Below are 16,462 nucleotides of genomic sequence, written 5' to 3' on the forward strand. Positions count from 1 at the left end.
TTAAAAACCAACTTGGTTTTAATATACATACATATATAAATACAAATGCATACACTTAATATATACATACATGTGATCAAATACCAGTGTTTGTTGACCGTTAGGAAGGTCTCACAAGTGTACCTTGCAAATATATACAAAATTGTTTTAATGTGTACAGTGAAAAGCATTTATCAATAAAGGCACCTTGTTATTCTTCATTTCCCACAAGATCAAGGGAAGTCTTTATATACAAACACCACTTAGAAAATTCACAATTAATTTAATACATTTCCCTATGTTAGTGCACCGTTATGTAGGATTGCAGCATTCGGTGTGTGCCTAGTATTTTTAGCACCGGGGATGCTACACATCCCAACAGGAAAACATTTTCGATTTTCCATGAAGAGTCCAGAGGAAGCAGCACAGGGAGGTTATGGCTGGTATCCACTCCCCTATGGTGCAATGCATCCTTTCTTGGCATTTTCTGCTTGTGACTACCAACACGCAGCTCTAAGCCTGGGTCATACATTGCTTGCCAGTTCGAAGGAGTCTGAATCTGAGTCTCGATTGCTTTCCCTGGGGACAGGAAAAAAATAAATAAAAGTGAGAACAAGAGAAAAAAAACCCATACACAGACAAATGAACTTTAAGCTAAATGATCATTACAAGACACTGACTGGAATAAAATTGTTGTGGTGGGTAGGCAGGGAACAGGCAGGCTTAAAAATAATTGCAAATTCTTAAATAGAGGTAATACAATAGCAGGTTACAAACCTTGGCTTTATGGTGTGATTTATAGCATTAAATTCATGACAGCAAATTAAAACTCGATCTATGGTTTCATATGGGGCAGCTACAAATACCAGCTTAAATATAGCACATGCCTGAAAAGTTGGCAAGTTACCGTGGTGCCACCTGTTTAGCCATAACCTATGCTGCTGGAAGAACGTAGTTGAGGGCAAATTAAGAGATGAAAAAAAACATTTTAGATATTCCATCATAAGTGATAAAAATAATTCATAATTTACAAGAATTATGACTCAAAAGTTCCGTTAGATCAAATAAATAAATAAATCATAGCAAATGTATTTCACTCTGGATCAAAGACCATTGGCATAGAAGCTTGCAGTTTACTGGCCTAGTTCGTTGGAATAGTGAAAGTAGTGAACTACCATGGAATAATAGATCAGGGCAATGTATAGTCTCTAATCCCCATCATGTCAGGTGATGCTGGAATGTAAAAATGGTAACTCTCTCTCCTTTTCGTGCATATGTTATAAGCAGATTCTAGCTTGTAATAATTCCATGTGTAGGTCATTTGTTGTCATTAGGTGCATCGTACTGCTGGCTCTCTTGGAGTAATCTTTAGTTGCAGCCCCATGCCACTTATGTTCTTATTCAAACTCTATAGTCCAAGTGGATAAACGGTATTTTACCCTGTAGCCTAAAACTGGAGGTCAGTGTTATTGAGCCACAATTACATGACCCATAAATGCACAGCAAACACTTAAGCTATGAAAGAAAAACAATTCTGGACATTTGTTTGTCAACTGGCACATTTCTTAAACACTTGGGCAAAAATGTGCCTCATTGCTCTTACAGAGGTTCTTTATATGGGGGGGGGGGGTGTTATCTGTCCCTTATTAATTTTATTTAACATTTCCAACAGCTGAAGAGCCAGGAAGTTGAAATAAAAAAGTACTCAATTTCTGTTTTGCCACAAAAAAATAGGCATTTCTTAATTAAAAATAATCAATTGTATCCTCAGTATAAGCTAGTGCTGGAGACCACTTGAGGTGAAAGCCAACGTTTATTTGTCATGAACTCTGTGTATTCTGAGCTCACCAAGAGTCAAGACTTGAGTTATAGACTTGTACATGAGAAAGTACAAGTACGGGAGTAAAAGGGAGTTACTGCTGGGAGAAAATAGAGATGTCTCTTCACAACACAGAAAAACCAAAAACTGCTCTTACAGCCAAACAGATGGCTCTGCCCTCAAGAATATGGCAGTATTGACCAAGACTGCATCATAATAATCAGCCCTGTACTATCAGCTTCAATGACAGACGAACCTCATTTTCTGATCTCAGTCTAGTAATAACAGGCCTTCTGTAGTGGGACAGGCAGGGAGTCTGTTGGAGCTTTCCAGAAACATGGATGTAATTCCAATGTGGCATTATAATGAATCCACCCAAGAAGCACTTTTCTTTTTGTGTAGGTGTTTACTTTAAATGTATTTCTTTTTTATGTGTTTGCTGGGATGAATTATAATAAGGTAGATGCCAACTGAATTCTTGCTGGATCAGCAGTCGTTTGAACCTCAATCTTACCTGTCTGCTAAGTATCAATAGCATTAACCTGTTTTTAAGAAGCTGTATTCTGTTTCCTGAACTCATTTGGATAATTGGGAAATATTTGGAGAATGATTTGTAAGTGCCTACTGTGAAGCATGTCATCTTTCCTGACTGCTGCCAAGGATTGGATCATGATTGGTGCTTATGCATGCCTATTGAGAGTAGACTGCATCAATTCAATACAATTTGAATTATATATTTTTAGACATTATTATACCATTATTATACATTGTCAAGGCAAATGGAGCACACACCAGTGAATTTGGTCTAACTGTTAATCAAATTCTGATGTAGAGAAGCAGATTTTTGATGGTAGATGAATATTAAAGCTGCTTGATCTGCTTGCTTGGCAAAAATATATCAAACCTGCCCTAATGGAATTCAGAAATGGTACAGAATTTTTTATTGATAATATTTAGAAAGTTTATTTCCATAAAATGTATCTTATGGTAAATTTTAATTTTCACCACATTTCCTATTTGAAGCTATAATTTCAGTGTCACTCTTCCCATAACTTTCCCATAACTTGCAAACCAAATTAAACGCTCACCTTTCAGTAATCAGTGACATTAAAATACAGATATATTTACATAGTTAATTTGGGTCACACAAGACAACTGTCCATCAAGTACATCCCCTCCAAATATTCCCCAGTGTACATATGACTTAATGGAGCATAATGTGCTACATCTGTCAAATATGGCATGTCTTATGGCCAAGGTTCTATTAATTATTTATTAATAAATATGTTTTATGCACCATTTCTGAATACCATAGAATACAGAGTTTGAGTCAACAATAACTGATTTCTGTTCAAAATATCACTGAAATGCTTCTGTGATGTGACTAGTTAAAAAAACCAACCAGCTTTCAACTCATATTTTATCTATAATCTTGCTCCTACAGACCATTTTCCACAGTGGCAACGTCACAGATGCAACCCCCCACTACTCCAGAGCCCGTTTATAAGTAGTTACTCTGCTGATATAAACATCTGTGCTGAAATGTCAAGATTTCAAGATATATATTTCAAAGGTGTAAGTATTGTTTTTTTGTACGTTACATGGCTGAAACTTACCTAAGAAGCTGCAGGGCTTTTTTGTTCTCTTTCCTCTTCTCTTCATTGATGGGATAAAGTATGAAGAGTAAAAGTCCAAGAAGTATGAGTATTACTGGGGCTGCACAGACAAGCATTTTCAGTGTCACATTCACTTGTTCTGGCTGGGAACAGGCCCGTGTCTGATAGCCTGCAAAACTAGAGTTGTACAATAGGGATGAGACTTACAGATCACCAAAAATGACTTCAGCTTCACTCCTCTTACAGAGACCACTTTCTATGCACCTCACTCTTTATTTTCTTGCTTCTCTACCTAGCTGTATATAGCATCTTCTCAGAAACATCACATTTTCTTTTCAACTCCAGTTTCTCTCTAGCCCCCATGTTTTCATTTGTTTCACTTATCTTTAGCACTATCTATTCTACCTTTACCACTCCCATTATACTTACTCTAAACTTAATGTGGAGATCCCCAAAGATACTCCTGAAGCAAACTTGGTGAAGAAGACATAAAATGAGAAGAATATGGGTTCATGCCCATGAGAATCTGGGTTCTTCAGAATAAAATCATCAATGACATCTGGAAGCATGGACCTAGAGCAAGGGAGGTTTAAAGGATATTCAGAGTTGTTCCAGAAAGTGCAAACCAGAGCATTAAGTTCAAACACAAACAAAAACAGGGCTCTTTGAGACAACAGTACATCTGGTATATACAAAATCTGTAAGGCAGATTGAGGGGAAGTGAGGTAAATGAAAATGCAGTTTTTCTTTAAAGAAATGAAAAAGAAGCAAAGGTGAAAGCATATTAATGAATGTTAAAAAGTTAGTGAAAGGTGACTAGAAGCAAATACCAAAAGGGTAATTATATTACATTATTATATAATGGATGGAAAAAATGTCATGATTAGCATAGGGATGTTAAGTAAAAGTGAATTCACATATCAGAACTGGTGAAATCTACAAAATGACTGGAAGAATGGATGATGGCAGAAGCAAGGTGATGACTATTGGTAAGGCAAATAAAACATTGGTACATAGCACAAACTAATAAGAAAGGAGCACAAACTAATAAGAAAGGATTCTGAAGAGAAAAACAAAAACACTTGCTCACCATGGCAGTAAGAAGGCTGCAGCAACGCTGAGTCCAGCAGCCACGGCTACAATATAGGCAAGGATTAGGTTACTTTTCATCAGCACGATCAAGATCAGAAAGGGGATAACAGACTACAAAAGAGATTTCATATTGTAAAACAGAGAAAATCAGTGTAACTTTTTGTTAATAGCTATCATCTCTATACCTCAAGACTTGGTTGATTTGTGGCCCTTTATGGTAAGCCATGACAATGGTGTTTACAGGTGTGTTTGGTAAAAAGACACTGCCTGCTGTTTACTTCCATTATGTTAGCCATTTTTTTAAACTCTGTCCATAATCTGCATTAGTCCCATGCTATGCAGTACAGGGATGCCAGTGGCTCATCATAGAAATTTTGTAATGGGATTGTATGAAGGGCATATATACTGTATGAGTTATCAGGCAGGAAATAAACACTAGATTAGGGGTATCAAATAACAAAGCACACAGACTTAAAAATGAAATTAGAAGCAGGGGAAAATAATTATAATGAATTGGGCGGGGGTTAATTCGGATTTGAAAAAAGGGATTATGTACTATTATCCAAAATGTAAGATGCAGATTGGCCATGTGTTGAATTTGATTAGCAGAATTCCTCCAGCTTTGCATACTAAAGAGGCAAAATGCTTTTCTAGTGGATCAGCTTCCGTGGGGTGCAGATTGGAGAACCCTGCCCTGTATTGATGTGTCCCAAAAAAGTCAAAACTGGTCTGCAGCTGGGAATCAAATCAGCATACTGCCGTGTCTACAGCTGGGAATTCAATCAGCTTAAAATTCAGTGGATGAATGATATACCATGAAAACATTTTTCATAAATTGAGTTTTTAGCAGCAGTCCTTGGCTTCCTTCTGAAAAAGCAGATTATGGGAAACTGCAATATATGGAGTTATCCCCTAGAGGGCAGTGTAACACTACTTAGATCAATTTAAAGCTGTGCCAAGTCCCTGCCTTCATTCCACTCTGCTGAGTACATGGCACTGCTCTCTGCCCACTGTCAGTAGCTGGTTTATATTACATGTACTTTTACTTACCGAGATCCCAAAATAGACTGCCGTTTTTTTTCCGAAACGGGTGAGGAACCATTGCCAGAAAGGAACTGTCAGAGTTGCCGAGAGCTGAGAAATGAGATCATAAGGCAAGAGATAAAAATGAATCTGCGAAGCAGGAATAAAGCCTAAACAAACAGCATCTAAGTCATAGAGAAACTATAAGAAAAAAAATATCCCATATTTAAAATAGGGTCACATTATGGACTTCATTTTGCTATGTTGAATGTTTGGTAAAACCTATTCTGCACAGGAAGCCTTCTTTTGGCAAATGTTGTTGTATTCAGGTTACTTGAGATCTGCTATATTTATATATATAAAATCAGTTAAATGATAAAACAATTTTAAATTGTTATTAAAAGTTGCAGAATGCGTGCTTAGCCCAAATACTCTTGAACCTTTCAAAGATGGGAGTCTTTTTTATTGTGTATCTGTATACTGTTCTGTTATAGAATAAAGGGAATGAAGTCAATATAGTTAAAGTAAAATCAAAGTGTGTATAAGTGTGCAATAATACATCACTTTCATCACACTATCTCTAAGGGAGGTGGTGCCTGTAGGTATGTCTAGGTATGCTCTAAGAAGTATTACTTTGCTGCCGTTCTTTGCCTAAAGACTAAGAACATGCCAGTGTGCTTCATGACTTGTGTGTGTTAGATATCACATTGACTTACCATTATAACCAGCAGGATATTTTGAAAGTCTCTTCGGAATCCCATAGTATAGGTTAGGAACAGAGCAAAGTTTCCCTCTATCAGCTGAAACACACATGATTAGGAAGTGTTACCATATCTGTAAATATCACTAGGAATGTCTGCATTCACAGTTCAGTAGCAAGCAAAGCATCCATAAATGCATCAGATACAGGTATAGCAGCAGAAATGCTTTCCCACAAAAAGCAGATTGCTTCACTCTGCATCCCAAATCATTAGGTCACCAATCACTAACCACTCAGAACAAAAAGTTGTTATCTCTGATTGCAATTTCTATACCTGGGTTCTAAATTACCCATGCATTTACTGATTCACATACTGTAGAAGCACAGTATATACTAAAGGTGGCCATACACGGGCCGATAAAAGCTGCCGACAGACCGTGTCGGCAGCTTATTGGCCCGTGTATGGGGGCCCCCGACGGGCTTCCCCGATCGAGATCTGGCCGAAAGTCGGCCAGATCTCGATCGGATGGGTTTAAAAACCCCGTCGGATCGCGGCCGCATCTGTTAGTTGATGCGGTCCCGCGATCCGACCGTCCGTTTGTGAATGCTAGGATCCGATCGTTGGGCCCTAGGGCCCACGATCGGATCTGCCCGATATTGCCCACCTCAAGGTGGGCATATCGGAGGGAGATCCGCTCGTTTGGCGACATCGCCAAACGAGCGGATCTATCCGTGTATGGCCACCTTAAGGCCTGTCCCTGTTTGGATAACAAAGTAACTGGTCTCACCATAAAAGCCAAAGATGTGAATAGGAAGCCAGTAATTAACTTAATATAGGGTTTATGGCCCATTACAAGCTTCAGTCCCTGCCAGAAGGAGAAGGGCTGGTCTGACAGCAGCTCATAGGCATCTGTAGAGTAAAGAAAAATGATGTATTAGAAGGAGAACAAGAGGACAGGAGAACAAAAATTAAACTGAATGGTAGTGTAAATGCACACCTCTTTTTTCACGTACTCCTAGAGTCAAAATAATAGCACACAGCACATAAAGTGCACAGATGACTCCTGCAGCAATCATGTAGGCATCCCTCTGTAAATATAAAAATTATTTTATGAAACCATGTTAAAGAAGGCGTGTTGATAATCTACAAGTTAAGAAAGAATGGAAATCTGAAAAAATAGGGCAGAGGGAAAAGGAAGGAAGAACTATCTCCCAAAACTCAGGGATTTACTGCACAAGAAAAAAACAGGCTCCACTCAGGAACCTCAAACCACAGAACAGGCCATCTTCACAGGCACGCATACATGATGCCAGGTTTGTAAGAAGACTTCCTGAACCTCACTTTATGTCAAAAACATAGCTGGAAGACACTGGGGAAAAAGTGCCACTTCATTTCAAGCTAATCCTGAAGCTACTTTACATAGCACACAATACCCATGAAATAATAAACGTGAACACATATTTCAATAATTTTCTTATGGTTCTCATGTGTGAACAAGACTAGGAAGTTTTATAAATTTTACATTTCACTGTTAAAACCGTAAACAGCTTGCGTGCACTAAAGGAATCTTGGCTTGTGTCTCTCATCCATTAAGTGAGAATACATTTTAAGTAACATATAGATGCTGAAACAAAGATGACATTGCTTAAATGTGGATATGAGAAAGAGGTTAGGTGTTCAGAAACTCACTGTGCTGGAAAGGGATTCCACATCATGAGTAATGTTGAGATCTTCCATAGTCACAGTAGTGTTAGAAAGAGCTTCCCAAATGTGTTCTACACAGGGTGTATTCTGTCTGCCCACTATCTGTCCCTGTATGGCAGTTCCCAGAACAGTACCCAAGACCTCCACTGTCATACCTGAGAGGAACAGACATTCGGTTACTTTTATGTTGTGTCACAAAAGGGACAAATGGAAGTGTTATAAAAAAAAGGTGGGGTGAAACCATGAGTATGACAGCAAGGGAAAGGCAAACAGCAGAATATTTAAATTAAATGTATTAAAAGGATAGAATAAAAAGTAAGAGAGGGAAAGTATTGCAATAAGAAAAATGCAATTAACATTGCAGATTAACTGAAAGCATAGTGAGATGAATTCATCAAATGAGTAATTCAAGAGAAAAGAAGAAGCCTGGAAAAAATAGATGAATGAAGAAAAAAAGAGATAGAGAGAATGAGACTCACGATATCCCGTGGCAGAATCCCGGTCACTCTGTTCTTTGCTGATAAACATTGTGAGAGCAGAGTATGGTACGTGGAAACACTACAACACAGAGAAAACATATATTAGAAGCAATTTTACCCTAGGGCACATACTCCTACATAAAGCAGGATGCAACAAATCACTACATCTGCTCACATATTTCTTACCGTAACCAGTGTCTGGAAAAGGCAGTAAAAAACCAGGTACCAAAGAACCATTGAAATCCCTGAGAAGCCAGGTACAAACCAAATGAGGATATAAGAAACCACAGCGAAGGGAGTAGAAATGACAACCCTGTGAAATTGAGATATAGAAAAGAAAACTTAATTAAATAGCAATAACAATTCCCGTTTAAATGGCCAGGTTCAGGTGTGTGCCTGCAATGTGGCTAATTGCTCTATGGTCATGGTATAGCAAAATGTCCCTTAGGGCTCTTACACACGGCCGTTCCGACCTGCGCTCCCCTGCGTTCCGTTTGTTGGCGTTCAGCCGCAGGGGAGCGCAGGAATAGACGCAAGTAATGATTTGAAATGGGGCTGTACTCACTCAGGCGCGTGTAGGCGCCGAACGCAGGAAAAATGCAGCATGTTGCGTCTGAACCTGCGTTCGGCGCCTACACGCGCCTGAGTGAGTACAGCCCCATTTCAAATCATTACTTGCGTCTATTCCTGCGCTCCCCTGCGGCTGAACGCCAACAAACGGAACGCAGGGGAGCGCAGGTCGGAACGGCCGTGTGTAAGAGCCCTTATGTAGTAAGGAAGTAAAAGCTATGACCCAGCCTATTCACTCAAGGGAACCTTGGAGCAACCAACCCCCTGTACTTGGCAGTGGCTTCATGGTTTCCACAGCAATTTGCGTCAACAGGTGCACCGGATGTTCCCAGTGAATCAGCACCACACTGCCATCTTCTACATTGATCCTCTCTATGGTCTGCTTGTGTTGTGCATGCACAGTGAAAAGCTAAAAGCAGGCTTTCACTCTACTTGATATGAGCACCTTGTCCAGGGCAGCAGCGCAGATTAAAGAAGTGGAAGAAGACTGTGACATGGTGCTCCTAGAGAAATACACCACACCAGTGCACATTTCAGCAAACAGGAGCACCAGCACAAGGTCTCAGGAAAGCAATTATAATCACTGGAAGGTACATATGATTTGGCGCCCTCCCAATAATTATACCTGTCCCTCTAAGATTTAGTATATATATATTGTTTTTTTTCCAAAAAGAATGCTAATTATTTTGTCAAAATCATTCTGCTAATTATTATTTTTTATCGAGGACTGTTACTTATGGTTGATTTTGTTTTTAAAAATGCTCTTTTTGCTAATTGTTCGAATATCAATGTTCATATGTTTGTTATGTGACACGTTTATTCTAACTGAAATACTGTGTATAAAGATATGCATTGCAATGTCTGCACATTCAGATACAGAGTTACTCCCGCTCAGTGCTATGCCCTCTAGTAACCTTAATTTGAAATGCGAATGAATGGTAGACACACCCTCCAGCCTAACTGGCTAAGCGGAGACACTGTTCTGTACTGGCTGCTTTTTGATTGGCTAAAATAGGTGGTGTGTTTTCCTCAGCAATGCAAGCTCCTCTGACACATTAACTCCTTCCTGTTTCCACATCAGTGTATGAGATCAGCCGATGACTACGTCTGAATCATCTCTAACCAGGAGAGGGACACGTCAGTTATCATTGACCCCATGTTAACCATAGCTTGCCATTGTTATTGAGGGCAGAATATTAACTTTTAACCATATGAATTAACAAAGGGCAAGTACCTATATTAGAAGTATTGTATTTTTTTGTGTTTAATCTAAACCTGGAGAAAGCTTATTAGAATTAGGAATACGCTCACAGCCATTTTATAACACACACCTAATTTGGTCTCTGTTACATAGATACATTTTTGATGATACAAGATACATTTTTGCATGATTATGAGAAAGAAACTAATATCCTAAGTAAAATCCTTACACACTGAACTAGGATATTTGAATTGGTACAAGAATGGAACCTGTTATCCAGAATGCTTGAAACCTGGGTTTTCCAGGTTTTCCGTAATTTGGATCTTCACACCTTAAGTCTACTAGAAAGTAATTTCAACATGAAATAAACCTAATAGGCTGGTTCTTCTTCTAATAAGGATTAATAACATCTTAGTTTGGATCAATTACAGGCAGGGCCGCCATCAGGGGGGCACAGGGGTGACAGTTGTCCCAGGCGCCTCAAGTTTTTGTGTGTTAGGGGGGCCGGCAATGCTTCTCTTACTTGATTTGCCGGGCCCCCTGCTGTCAGCCTGCTGCAACATTTAGAATAGAGAATGGGCGCTCCGATGTGCCCTCATTAGTCCCTGTAAAGCTGGATAGGGATTGGATGGGTGACGTAGGAACTTCCCCTCCAGTCTATCCAATCCCAATGCAACTTCACCGGGACTTAACCAATGAGGGTACAGAGAAATGAATAGGGCAGAAATAATGCTCGCATTGGAGCTCCTGTCCTCTCTTCTAAACTTTGGAGAATGCTGTTAGGCCAGCGGGGGCCTGGCAATCAAGTAAGTGAAGCATGGGTGGCCTCCCCTTAAGAGACAAACTTATGGGGGACTGGATATTTTTAAATTTTGGGTGGGCTGCCACAATGTTTTTATTCTTAAAGAAGGGTCCTGGCCACCAGTAGCTTTTTGTAACTTGTGGGGGGGGGGAGGCAGGCCATCAATATTTTTTAACCCTCAGGGGGGCCCTGATCAATGGCTTTTTATAACTTGTGGGGGCGGCAGGCCATCAATATTTTTTACTTGCAGAGGGCCCCTAATCTCCAATGGCTTTTTATAACATGTGTCGGGGGCTGGCCACCAATGGGCGCTACTGTTTTAGCTCTGATTTCTGTTTGACTTTTTTTACTGTGGGGTGGGCAAGATATGGGGTAGAGTTTGGGGAACAGGGGGCCCAGAAAATTTTGCCGTACAGAGCCCCGTGAATTCGGAAGGTGGCCATGAGTAAAGGTATGAGATCTGTTATCCAGAATGTTTGGGACTTGGGGCTTTCCGGAAAATGGATCTTTCTGTAATTTGGCTCTCCATGCCTTAAGTCTACTAAAAAATCATATAAACATTAAATAAACCAATAGGCTGGTTTTGCTTCCAATATGGATTAATTATATCTTAGTTTGGATCAAGTATAAGGTACTGCTCTATTATTACAGGAAAAAAGGAAATCATTTTTAAAAATTTGGATTATCTGGATAAAATGGAGTCTATTAGAGACAGCATGTCCATAATTCTGAGCTTTCTAGATAACGGATCAGATACCTGATAACAAAATACTGTTATATTATTACAGGGAAAAAGTTTAAAAAATCGGATTATTTAAATAAAATGGAGCCTAAAGAAGATGGCCTTAACGGGTTTCCGTATATCGGATTCCATACCTGTACCATTAGAGTTTAGAGTGTAAGCTCTTTCTGCATTGGGCCTTCCTCACCTTTTGTACCGGTATTGATTGTGATGTATGTAACTCCATATGTTCTATGTATATAATTCATGTGATTTAGTTGTATAATCACATTTACTTTACAGTGCCCACAATATGTTGGTGCTATATAAATACATGTTAATAATAATACCATTAACACCATACAGTGTAGAGCTGGCACGCGGGGTAATGCTGGCAGGGTGAACCCTTGCTTTAAGTTTATTGCAGCGTTCACCCTGCCAGCATTACCCCATATTGGAATTGAGGTGGCCATTACCTCTATCTCTGAGCACCGGGTGTCGTTTTTCTTGGATGGGCAGGGTGTGCGAGCACAGACAGAGACTTTCCAGTGTAGAGCAAAGCCATTGCACAATATCTGCTATAGTAATAAGGACTACTAGGTGTAGGATTTGTGTTTGTATAGGTAACCTATAAACATAGTGCATGATTATGCCCGTCAATAATCTTTGTCCTCCCAGGTAACTAAAATTAGATTTATACGATTATGCACAGAATTGGATATTTATGTGGTTTTGTAGAATGAAAGCACCATCATGTTCACCCATTCAAAATAACTACAATTTACTTATTTTACTATATTTATCCAACACTTACCATGGCATTAGTCGGCCCAGTCTTGTCCAGGAACTCTTACTGACAAAATATCCAACCAGTGGATCGGTGATGGCATCCCAAACCCTGCCCGTGAAAAGTATGATAGAAGCATAGAAAGGAGGTACCTACGAAGGGATTAAAACTGCACGTGAGAAAGGAAATATATGGATTTTGCCAGAACATTTATGATAAATGGGAATATTCATGAACAGTAAAAAAAGAGAGGGGGGGGCTCGTGGTAAAGGGTAACATTCAAAAAATGTCAAATAAGTACAAGCAATGGGGTGACGATGTATTTCAACCTCACACCCTTGAACACACACTTTTATGCATTAGCTTTCTAATAGGGATGCACTGAATCCTTGCTTTGGTTTGGCATTTGGCTAAATCCTGGCCTTTTCCATCTTAAAACCACATGATCATGTGATTAAATGGATCAAAATGTTTTCTTTCCCTCATTTACGTATGGTTCAGATTCAGCTCAAGATTCAGCCAAATCCTTCCTTAAAGAATTGGGGGGCTACCTTATTTGTATATATTTATACACAGAGGGAAGTGACCTCATGCTTGTCAAGAGCTAAGAGGCACTACCTGAAGTACTAGAAGCTACTAAAAGTACATTGAAAATGACAGCATATAAGGAGATATGGAAGTGACCGGAGATATTAAAGGGGTGTTGCTACAAAGAATATGCTGAAACCAGATAATAGATACTGTATAATTACTTTGTAAATGTGCCTGTTAATACACCACTCCTATAGGTGTCTGTTGGCACTGTGGTAGGGATCCCTGTGCCATATTCGGCAGCAGAACCCATGATTGTGTATAGTTATATCACTAAGGTTGGGTAACATTTTACATTCAAGACGACCAAGGGCACATCAAACCTTTAGTATTAGAGGTGTTGAAGGAAATGTTTGATATAATAAGGACACATAATATGAAGAATGCTTGAAGTATTACCTGTGCTATATCCAATAGAAAAATCTGTAGGAAGAATCCCAGCGCACACCCAGTGATCTGATAAGGAGCTCCACCAATGGCAAAACATATCTTACTGCAGACAGAGAGCTTGTGTTTTCCTGATCGACTCTGCAAGATGAAGAGAAATGGTTTTGCTATGTATGTTTGGCAAGACTGTTGCTGGTGCAAAGCAAGGATTTTAAACCCAGTGTTTTTTTGGGACCCAGAAGCCAGTTTAAAGAAAATGGCCATAAAGCGGTGTCCTGTCACTATAGCAGAATTTTATTTCCAGGGAATGTCACGCAAGATCCCCAGTAGAGGTCAAATGCTTTCAAATGGCAAGCATATTTGGCTAGGAATAATATCCAGCATAAGGCCAGGGTGTAATTGGAAAGCCATTTGGCACCATGAAAACCAGAAACATGGAGAATAAATAGTAGCTGCCAAGAAGTGTGCATCCACAGGAACATAGAAGTTCTCCAAACCAGGACACAGCAGTAGAGATGGCAGATCTAGGGGTGTCTCAGGGGGTGGCAGAATGGGGGGCGACTGAAGTGGGTCCAGTGGGTCCAGGGTGACAGTTTTTATATGTGTTTGTGAAACAGTTGCCACCTGGACTGTGGAGATGTGTACACACATAGAACATAGACCAAGTACAGAAGAGGCTTCATATAATGTGGCTACTAGTGATAAAGAAAATGCTATTGTCTCTGGCCTAGCACAAACGTAGCACTAATTGGAGGCAGAGATTTGCAAATCCCTGTTAAAGGTCTACATGTATCAATGCTGCTAGAACAGTCCTTGATCAACAGGAATGTGAATACCTTTCTCTCCTGGTATTCCATAAAGGTTGGCAGAGCAGCATGGGTCATGATTTATTTGAAGACTGAGCAGGTGGTATAAATAACCAACTATATTTCCAGCAGTAGCATGGAAAGAATGTGTGTGCCTGCATGCACCCAAATGAATGTGTGCAATGAGTTCCCTTTTGTTATTGGTATACAGGTTTATGTGTTTGTATATAATACATATAAAAATAGCACTGTGCCCATGGATGTGGTGGATACACATCTATACATTTAAAGAACACATAATGGGTGTGCACACTGTGTATTCATGTTGGAGTAAAATCTGCTTATGAAAAGCAAGTCTGTGCAAGTATGAATAAGAAATGTGACTACATTTAGAAATGGAAATACAATTAGTGTATTGCATGTGTATGTATATTAGACAGATATACACATACTCGCATCATATAAATGTATAAAAGGCAAATTGTGTATGGGTGTTCAGTGAACGTGTTCCGTTACAGGAATGTGTGACATTGCGCAAAAGGTTTTCCTTTAAAGAGTATAAACTTTTCCTTATGAAGGTCAAAGAAATTCAACATGTACTTTAAATAGGAGGAAGCAATCTTTATACATAGCAGCTTTAAATGGGCGGAGAGTTTTGATTCCAATACAGCTCACAAAATGACGCCAGTTGCTCTGGCTCCTGGTACGGGGTAACATTTTGTCTAGTTGGCAGCTCTGTATTTAGGCCTTGGAAACATTACGACTTGGATAAGGGCCAATAAATGCATATGTAAAACACAAAATCACAGCATGCCACAGTTCAGCGTGGACTATACCTAAAAACCAGGCATCGGTGTAGGCGGCCTGGCAGTGTACGTGACAAACGGCTGCTGTCACTACCAGTGATTGTGCTTTGAACTTCAAACCCCAAAGCAATGATTATAGGTAGGTGCACCAAGATATCAATACCTATCTGTAGTTATAAATAAATACGTGGATTTTAAAAAGTGTTACAAGAGGGTGGCATTCAACTTAGCAGGAAGCACCCCAGGCACCAAAAAACCACAATAAAATCATTGTAAAATGAGACTGACTGCTGTCTGTACTGCGTGGCCATGACCCCAGCCCTTGAGCCAAGGTTGGGACAGTGTTATGTATACATCAGTGGCAAGTATACAGTGACACATATACACACTGAGAGTCAGGGGAAAGAAAACGTATTTAGGATCAAAGGCAAAGAAGCAAAGCAATAATGGTGAAAAAGTTATTTGCAAATTCTTTCCTGACATACAGTTATTCAGGTGGGAATCCCCACGAGCTCCCTTTAAGCTCAGCCAGAGAAAAGTAGTTCAGCAAGTGCTGGAGAGCCCAGGGCATCCTTGTAGGGTCATGCTAATACAGGACGTACCTCCGAGGAGTACAGAGTGGCTTTTGTGTACAATGCATGACGTGAGTACAGCGAGGCAACTGCTGCCCTTAGCTAATATTCATATAGGAGCGCATACACGATATTTTACTCACCTTAGTCGGGCTGTCAGGTTCCTTCTTCTGGCCCAGTAAGCCGGCACAAGAGGTGTTTTCCCTTTCTTTTTCCATGATGGGGACGCTGAGTAAGGCACTACTAGGTATTCAGAGGTAGTGAGTATTCAGTGGACCAGCTTAAGCAGACTTATTTAATGAGTATCTCCTGATTGCTATCCGGATCCTGCCAACTGTCGCGCACTAGGAGAAGTTCGGAAAACACACGCAGCGAATGAGTAAGTGCGTTCCCCCTCCCGATGCCACATCCAGCGCTCGCCTCCTCAGTCTGGCTTATGAATGAGCTGCGTGAGACCGGTCCCTCGGACGACTGAAACGCCCACCACACTAGCTGCGCGTTACAATGACAGCTACGTAACAGAAAGGGGTGCGGTCGAGTTTTACACATTTGCCACGCCTTCTTCAACGTCCTTCTGCACCCCCCATGTGACAGAGGGATTGTGTTTGTGTGTAAATTTATCACTACTGTATATACACATACTCGGGTCTGTCAAACCAGGGCCACCCAAAGAATAGAATGCGAAGCCTGCGCTCCTTTTCGCTTTGTTATTGAATCAGTTGTAGGGTGGGGAGGGTCCTGTCAATTAGTAATGGGATTTTGACAGTTCGCGAGTGTGAAAGACAAGAGTACACATATGCACACAT

At 40.1% G+C, this 16,462-nt stretch overlaps 1 protein-coding gene across 2 annotated transcripts; it reads right to left on the reverse strand.

Annotated features, from left to right (window-relative positions):
• Positions 1 to 16,138, reverse strand: mfsd2a.L (major facilitator superfamily domain containing 2A L homeolog). 2 transcript variants are annotated; one of them, NM_001099880.1, is given in 14 exon segments: positions 1 to 558; positions 3,415 to 3,591; positions 3,844 to 3,987; positions 4,505 to 4,617; positions 5,557 to 5,640; positions 6,246 to 6,329; positions 7,018 to 7,139; positions 7,228 to 7,318; positions 7,920 to 8,089; positions 8,414 to 8,492; positions 8,600 to 8,726; positions 12,522 to 12,646; positions 13,485 to 13,613; positions 15,800 to 16,082. In NM_001099880.1, coding segments are annotated over 14 exon segments (1,575 nt in total). In that variant the 5' UTR covers positions 15,875 to 16,082; the 3' UTR covers positions 1 to 503.
• Between the last annotated feature and the right edge of the window lie 324 nt (positions 16,139 to 16,462).

The sequence above is a fragment of the Xenopus laevis genome, chromosome 2L (assembly GCF_017654675.1).
Source record: "Xenopus laevis strain J_2021 chromosome 2L, Xenopus_laevis_v10.1, whole genome shotgun sequence".
In the NCBI taxonomy this organism is placed as follows: Eukaryota; Metazoa; Chordata; class Amphibia; order Anura; family Pipidae; genus Xenopus; species Xenopus laevis.